General features: G+C 39.9%; 1 protein-coding gene across 1 annotated transcript; it reads left to right on the top strand.

Annotated features, from left to right (window-relative positions):
• The first annotated feature begins 1,874 nt into the window (after positions 1-1,874).
• LOC143318467 (chymotrypsin-like elastase family member 3B) lies at positions 1,875-6,765 on the top strand. The gene is made up of 8 exons (XM_076726827.1): positions 1,875-1,914; positions 2,501-2,589; positions 2,945-3,042; positions 3,120-3,242; positions 3,837-3,973; positions 5,155-5,297; positions 5,401-5,553; positions 6,748-6,765. Exons 1-8 carry the CDS (start codon positions 1,875-1,877, stop codon positions 6,763-6,765), a joined length of 801 nt encoding a protein of 266 aa, XP_076582942.1.
• Positions 6,766-8,539: the final 1,774 nt, after the last annotated feature.

The raw sequence follows: 8,539 nt of genomic DNA, 5'->3' as shown, positions 1-8,539 counted from the left end.
ACTTCAAAAATTTGTGAAACTGAAGATACAAGCTGTCCAATGACATTTTCCTCAATGAATCCTCACCATATAAATAACAACCCAACATTAAAGTACAGCAGACACAATCAGTATATGATCATTAAATTAATCATGATGTTTGATTTAATTTGGTTTGATTGAACTTCATTATCAGAATATTTTTCTGAAATGTGTCTTGTATCCTGAGGTGGACATTGTTTCACATACACCACAAAGCACAACATTTAACCAAAACAACGAAAAACACTACGCACATTAATGACATCAGACATTTCAAATGCTGTAAGTAGCTGCAGTACAACTGTTGTAATCACTGACTTTAACATTCAGACAATAGTCTACACAGGAGAGTTAGTAACAATGGGAGTTGATCATGTCTGATTAACTATTTGTGCTGGCTGAATCATCCTTAACAATAAGAGGTCTGGTTGATGAGTCCACATGTAACTTTTCAGAAGCTGCAGTTTTGGGCTTGTCTAAATGCTCCAATGTGAGATATATCAGTGCCACAACTGCATCGTCTGTGCTACAATTCCACTTACATGCAAGCTGGTAAGTGTCCAGTTTGCTGCCCACACACTTGGTGAGCTTCTGAACCCTGAATCTTTCCTTTCTAACTGTTTGAAAACGCTTCTGATCAGGCATACATGTCATCAGGATGTGGCTTATTGTCCACACAAATCTGAACTTCACCACCCCCATAACCTCCTGTAACCACCTTCCCTCAGCTTTTCAATGGGAATCATTCTGGAGTAGAGACAGTCCCAAACCGAGCAAAGATGAAAATTCAGTATGAAAAAGCAAACTAGTTGCAAAGTAGCAGTCATTGTGGACCTCTCACTCAAACTTATGATCAAACTGACTTTCAGCTCACACCAAAGACTGCTGAGAGTTCCAGGAAGTCACCTTGCTGGAAAGATGATTGAAATAGACTGGAGAGGAACTAAAAACAGCTCAGCTGCTGGGAGTTTTGTAGTTTCTGTGAAGGTTTCGAGACTCTGGACAACATGAACATATATTGAATGAAAAACTTTCAATGTTTAACAGCCAAATCAATTTATTAATTAGCATCCACATTTTCATTGAGCCTTTACTCCATCACAGTTGATTTTAAGGCTGGTTAACTATGATGTAACTGAAACTAATTCTGTGTTACTATGATTCAAGATTCTTATTTGTGTGTTCATTTGTTTTTCATTAAATTCAATTAAAAGAACTTTATTTATAAAAAGTATATACAGCAGAGCACACTCACACACATACACATAAACATACAGTATACATATACACACATATCCCAGTTTATAAAAGGTATAGAGTGCATATGCACAGAGTGTATAGTAACAATTTAAAGAGCTCCAGTCAGTGCTGAGCACATCAGTGATTTCAGGTTATGTGATATTGTGGGGTAGATTCCATATCACATTTAATTTGAAGATTTTTTGAGCCAAAAACAAACAAACAAACAAAAACAAGTAATCACTTTGGGTCAGTTCTGCATTGTGGATTAAATTTCTCAGCTTTTTTTTCAGGTCAACAAAAGCTCCATTAACTTATGGTGATGTGTTTATTGATCACTGTAGGATTGTTATTTCACACTCCCATCCCCTCGTAGTATACCAAAGTGTAAATAACCACCAGAAGTCTTGGAGTCAATTATTTTGTTTTATTTCCTTGTTCTGGTTCTGGAGGGGTTGTGTAAGGACAGGTGAAACACATGCAGCAGGTAACAGAGTTTCCCAGGTCAAAGATTGGACTGTGTGGGTGCATTTGTGTGTTTATCTCTGATGACTGTTCAGTTTTGAGAGTATAAAAGTCATAAAACACACTCAGACACTCTACTCTCAGGAACCATGATGAAAGTTGCCTTTGTCCTGCTGTTTGCTGCCTACGGTGAGTCTCATCCACATGATTTAAAACAGGTCATCTCTAGTCTAAGTTAGACTTGTGACACTCACAGCAGTCCGCCCTGTGTGTGCACTGCACTGGATTTAAGATGCAGACTAATACACAGTTTTATCATGGCCTCACTCTCCTGACAAGTTGGTCAACCTCATCTCCAGGAGGGATTAGAAAAGCAAGTAGATGAAGGGAAGCAAACTTTTCACAATCTGATCTCCGTGATTTTAAAATGATCATGTCTCCAGTCTTTGAGTGTGACCTCAGCCCTCCTTATGTTACTCTGGGTTTTTGGCTCTGTGTTTCGGCAAAACCTCTTTAAAAGTGTTTTGTGCCCAGAATCGAATATCTACGAAATGTAATGGACTGCCAAAATTGGGGTTTCAGACCACTTCAAATACCTCTGAATATGCAACCTGCTGCTGCGATTGATTCATTCAGAATGAGTTTTTCCCCCTGAAGTTTGCGTATAGGAAGATCAACCTAATCCCTGAGAAATAGTTCCAGTCAGTGTTACAGCTTTCAGTGTCAGTGCTGAGCTCAGTCAGCCTTTGTGACTTCAGTTCTTTCTGTGGCCCAGCCTACGGGTGTGGCACGCCCTCCCACCAGCCCTTGATGAGCCGTGTGGTGAACGGGGAAGAGGCTCGACCCCACAGCTGGCCCTGGCAGGTGAGTTGATAATAATCAGGCAATATGACAGATGAGGTGATAAAGATTTGCCATCTACTTCACATGTTTCTTTAATCATATCTCTTAAAGTAGGCCTCTGTTTGAATATTTCTGATTGTTTCAGATGATTGTAGTTCATAATGTATATAAATGGGCAGGTCTGCTGAATATTATTTTCAGCAACACCCTGTTAATAGTTAGAATGAAATAACAGGATTGAAATGACACACATAGTCATTCATAAAGAGAGTAACAAATGAAACAAAGCACAGCTGTAGCAGCTTTATTTATAAAATGACATGCTTACTTAATGCCTGATACATGGCTCTAAATCCATCTCTTGTGTGTTTCACAGATTTCTTTGCAGTATCTCACCAGCTCTGGGTACTCTCACAACTGTGGAGGCACTCTGCTCAGTCCTAACTGGGTCTTGACTGCTGGCCACTGCATCGGGTAGGTCGCAGTTAACTGGTCATTCTCATGTCAGATGAAGGTTTTATCTAAAGTGTGTGTATCTATGTTTGTGTCAGACCTACCTACCGTGTGGTGCTGGGCAAACATGACCTCACCAAAGAGGAGGGCTATGAACAGATAAGAAGTGTGGAGAAGATTGTGGTTCATCCGAACTTCAACTTTGACTGCCCGGCTTGTGGGTAAGAGTGTGTAACTCCTCCATACAGCTGTTTTTAGCTTATGTGTCAAATTGAAAAACAAGCTGTGCAGGAAACAGGACAGTGACATTTCACAGATTTAGACTAATTGATTTTTTTGGTCACTGTCATGCAGATGACACAGATGTGTCCCTTTAAAACCAATGAAAAAGACGCTTTTTTCCACTTCCTATCCTTTCTTTCAGTCAGTCAGTCAGTGTCAGTCTGATATTTTACTGATTACCTTTAAAGGACCTGCTGGTTTAGCTCCCAGTTATATTACTGAATTGCTGCTCACCTATGAGCCACGAGCCTCAGATCCTCAGGCAGGACTCTGCTGGCTGTTCAGAAGTCCAGGTTCAGGACTAAAGGTGACCTGGTTTGTGCAGTCAGGGCTCCTCAGCTCTGGAACTTCCTGCCTGAAGATCTGAGGCTGCAGAATAAGTAACTTCTATTATTACAAATGCTTTTAATTCATGCTAGCATACTGTTTTGATGCACAGCATGTCTTGTTTCTTCTGTTAATATTAATATCAAAATGACATTCATTTACTAATTTTTTTCCATGAGCTGTTTCTTTATTTTCTTGTTGCTCAGTAATGACATTGCGATGATCAAACTGGCCTCACCTGCCGATCTGAATGACAAGGTGCAGGCCTCCTGTGTGCCACAGAGTGGAGAGATCGCTCCTAACAATGACCCCTGCTACGTCACTGGCTGGGGACGAATCTCCAGTAAGTGTCTGGAATGTGACAGCACACTCATTCTGACCTATGATACATTATAAACACATTGATGGGACTGTATTCCACCAGTATAATATCAGCAACAGTTGGATGTGTCAGTAGGTGTGATGAGGATGAGTACAGGGCTGCTGTGGACAACTTTGTCACATGGTGTGAGCAGAACCATCTGCAACTAAATGTGGCAAAGACTAAGTAACTGGTAGTGGACCTGAGGAGAACCAAGGCACCGGCAACCCTTGTTTCCATCCAGGAAATCAGTGTGGACATTGTGGAGGACTACAAGTACCTGGGGGTACATATTGACAATAAACTGGACTGGGCAAAGAACACTGATGCTCTCTACAGGAAGGGCCAGAGTCGTCTCTATTTTCTGAGGCGACTGAGGTCCTTCAACATCTGCCAAACTATGCACAGGATTTTTTTTTTTAAACAATAACAATCAAACAATTTTATATATATGTGTGTGTGTGTGTGTGTGTGTGTGTGTGTGTGTGTTCATATACACACACACATTCTTTTTCTCTTCTAATTGTATTCTTGTCAGGAGCACCTGGAACAAAAACAATTTCCCCTCGGAGATCAATAAAGGAATTCTGATTGGGATTCTGTTTATTCTGAATTTAAATAGAAAGGTAAAAGGCAACATTCGGGTTCAGTATAACAACAGTATGGAGTTCAAACACCCTAATATCTATTAAAGAAATTCTCCAAAAAAGCACTTAATGTAGAGACACAGTACCTTTGACTTATCTAATTTCAATCAAATTAAGAAGCATTGTCTCCTTATTTCCCACAACATTCATACATTCAAATAAAACATATTTGTCTCTAAAGCAGCTGCCATTACAAAAGGTTTTCTTACAGTTACGTTTCTTTGTTTAATATATTGGTTGTTTTCTAGAGGTGTTATAGTGCAGTGTGTCATATGCTTTTATCTGTTTTCTTTTGTAGAGAGTTAGATGAAATATGAATAAATATAACTTTACAATCAAAGTTCTGATACCTTGGTGTCTCATTAGTACAATGTGACTTTAACTGCAGAGCTATGGAGAAGTCAAAAGCTCTAAAAGGAACATTTTTTTCTGAACTAACATGGTGGTGCACAGAGTGACCCTCTAACCACCAAATGATGATGTTTCATGTTAATAATTTTCATGCACTTCTTGCAGCGTATGGTCCCGGTGCCCCTAAGCTCCAGCAGGCTCTCCTCCCTGTGGTCAGCCATGACATCTGCGCCCGCAGAGACTGGTGGGGCAGCACTGTGAAGACCACAATGGTCTGTGCTGGTGGTGACATTCGCTCTGGCTGCAAAGTATGTACCGCTCCCCTCATCTGGTCATCACAACACAATAAGAACTGCAGGTTCACCCTGTATCCATCTGTTGCCTTCACCTGTCCTCTGTCTGTGTCTGCAGGGAGATTCAGGAGGCCCTTTGAACTGCAAGGGTGCTGGTGGCAAATGGTACGTGCAGGGGATTACCAGCTTCGGCTCTGGCCTAGGATGCAACACCATCAAGAAGCCCACGGTGTTCACTCGCACCTCTTCCTTCACCGACTGGATTGCTGATGTGAGTTTCTGTCAGAGAAAAAACACAGCTGCATGTGACAAACTGATGGGTGATTAATTAAAAAAAAAAGCAACATAAAAATGTCTTAAAGTGTTGGGCAACCATGAGATTCTAGAAGAGCCCCAGAGCTCAAAGTCTCAGGAACACTGCTGGAGAGATCAATGCCCCTTATTAATTTTGCTCAAAGTCATATTTTGGCCTGAAGTAAAAGATTACAGTAGTTGTTGTACTTGTGCTGATTCCATCTGAAGCAACGTGACATAGGGGGTATGATCAGCTGCCTTTCATTTTGATTGCAGTCACTCTTCAAATTTCCTCTCTGTCAGCGCTCTGTCAGCAATGTGATACTAATTTTTTTTTTTCTACGAGCAACAGAAATTCTTTGCTGTTTTGGTTTCAGTCAATGTTCGATCATCGATCTATTTTCATTGTTGTTCATTGTGTCTTGAGATATTAATGATTTCACACAAAAATAATATTTTTTTTTTTAAAAAGAAAAACATCAGTAAAATTGGGTAAGGTAAATTCTTGTCTCTGATTGGCTATTGCTCCTTCAAGTACACGTGTAATTGATTATGTTACTGTTAAGTTTTTTTCTTAAACTGTAAATGTTACTCGTCTGTAGCTTGATTCCACATTTGAGCAGGGTATTATCTGCTACTGAAGACACTGTCGTATTTTTCTTATGGAAAACTGGGGACATTCTATTTTTAGCAAGCTTGAGAAATTATGAGCTACATTACAGTAAAAAGACGAACAAACACATGGTGGAATTATTAGTGGTCAGTTCCAGACATGAGTCTCAATATTTAGACCAACCTACAAAGTAAATAACCAGCAGTTATGTAGATCTAAATTTAAAAAAAGAAAATGCAATTCAATAGAGGAATTATCATAAAGAAAAACCAAATATTTTTGGTGTGTGCTCAAACTTTCTGAAGGGTGGTCCTTGTGTTTGGAGGGGACTAGTATACAGTATCTAATATCATGGCTACGATCCTTCATCTGCCACAAAGAACATGCAAAGGTGCAGCAATGTCTTAGTAATATTAAAACAGTAACTATACAGCACCTCAGGATGAAAGTCCAGTCTCTCCTGATTTGACCTGTGAAGCCAATCTGTTTATTTGTTTGTTATTGTTTATTTTTAATTTTACCTGCCTTTTCAGTGTTTCTAACTTTTTTATCTTTCAGACTATGCTGCAGTACTGAAGACCTGGAGCCTTTTAAATTTCAATAAACTTCATTCACTCATCATCCACAGAATGTTTCAGCTGTCTTTCACTTTTGTTTTTATAGTGGAAACAATACAAACCAAAGCTGTGCTTGAATGCTGCAAATTAATTCTAATCAGGTTTTGAGTATGTGGTGTGTTCACACTGGAAAAATGCCAAAATTCAGACTATTAAATATGTGATTTTTAAGTGTGCTGCTGAGGGACACTATTCTCCCAAAATGCAATGCACAGAATGGAAAGGGAGGAGCTGCTCAGCACAAAAGTAGTAATGCTGTACTTAAGTACAGTAAAAGTATTGTATTTGAGATCTTACTCAAGTAAAAGTACAAAAGTAGGCTGTTCCTGATGAACCGCTTGCAAGGGCTGACACTGAATCACTGCATATTAATAAATGACTGCAGTTAATCTGCCCACTCCACTCTAATGCCATTAGTATAGCATATAGCTCAACTGTATATATATTCCAATAGTCTGATGTTTTCTTGTTGAATCCTACTTTGTAACTGGGAACAACAACTGCAGACCCTGTTACATTTGTTTGAGGATGCTTTGATCCATCTGTAAAAATCTGAACCCATTCTTTATATTTCCAGTATTTATAACTATAATATTCATTAATTAAATCAGTATTCTTATTACAGAGCTTAATTCTGAGTAGTTCTAGGTCAACACAAGGGTTTTCTAATGTCCATACAGGTCTAACTGGCCACACAACAGTATCCTCAGTCACCTTATTATATACTCTTCCATCTCTTGCAACTTGATTTCCTGTCCAGCCAAAACTTTCTTTGTATGGCCTGTCCTTCTCCCAACATATCTGCACCACTCTTTTTGCAGGATGGCTGTCTCCATGTCCCCTTGTATTTAGTAGTTGGCATCAGTTGCATCCTATGTATCCCTAATGGCATCTCACCTGCTTCAACTTGAATTACACATATTGGTGAAGTTCTAACTGCTCCTGATGCATAATCTTAAGGCCTGAGCTTGTATGGTATTCAGGTCTGCTAATACAGATATTGCTGCTGAACCATAAACAATGCTTCTGTAACCCAATCGCGATCGCACTAGGGCTACATATATGTGTTTCAGTGATGCAAGTCAGCTCCTGCCAGACATCTCATGACATTTATTACTTCTTTATATTTATTAGCTACATTTCTAATGTGCTTTCTCCATGTTAACTGTGGTGATGTTCACGCCAGCATGCCAGTCATGCAACCTCCACAGCTAGCAGCCAAGCGCTTCATTCACTATTCAGCCTGCTGAAGCGTTCGACTTCACGAAAGCACATGACTGGGAGAGATGGATATGGAGGTTTTAACGGTTCCGACTGGCCAGCAGTCTTCATTTGAGCTCAGACGCCAATCAAGTTAACACGCTAATCTACTGCATGGATGATGAAGCAGTTGACATACTGCGTGGTCAAGCTCTTTCAGAGGCGGGAAGACAACAATACAGCATGGTAAAAGAGACATTTGAGTCGTAATTCATGCCCAGGAAAAATGTGATTTATGAGAGAGCAAGATTCAACCAAAGAGTGCAGCAGGATAATGAGACTGTAGACACCGTCATTACTGCTCTATATGCATTAGCTGAAAACTGTAACTGTGGCGCACTCCATGACGAGTTGATCAGAGATTGTCTAGTGGTGGGACTGAGAGACACTAGCCTGTCCGAGCAAATGTAGTTGGATAAAGGTTTGACCGTACAAAACATGGTCAACATGGCAAGACAGTCAGAAGTGATAAA

The sequence above is a fragment of the Chaetodon auriga genome, chromosome 3, assembly GCF_051107435.1.
Source record: "Chaetodon auriga isolate fChaAug3 chromosome 3, fChaAug3.hap1, whole genome shotgun sequence".
Classification (NCBI taxonomy): Eukaryota; Metazoa; Chordata; class Actinopteri; order Chaetodontiformes; family Chaetodontidae; genus Chaetodon; species Chaetodon auriga.
This window is presented reverse-complemented; position numbering and strand designations above follow the sequence as displayed.

Excerpts from the sequence above, each read along its gene's own strand:
- LOC143318467 (XM_076726827.1), top strand. The coding sequence starts at position 1,875 with ATGATGAAAGTTGCCTTTGTCCTGCTGTTTGCTGCCTACG. Across the intron at positions 1,915-2,500 it reads CCTGCTGTTTGCTGCCTACG|CCTACGGGTGTGGCACGCCC; the intron begins GTGAGTCTCATC and ends TCTGTGGCCCAG. Across the intron at positions 2,590-2,944 it reads CCCACAGCTGGCCCTGGCAG|ATTTCTTTGCAGTATCTCAC; the intron begins GTGAGTTGATAA and ends TGTGTTTCACAG.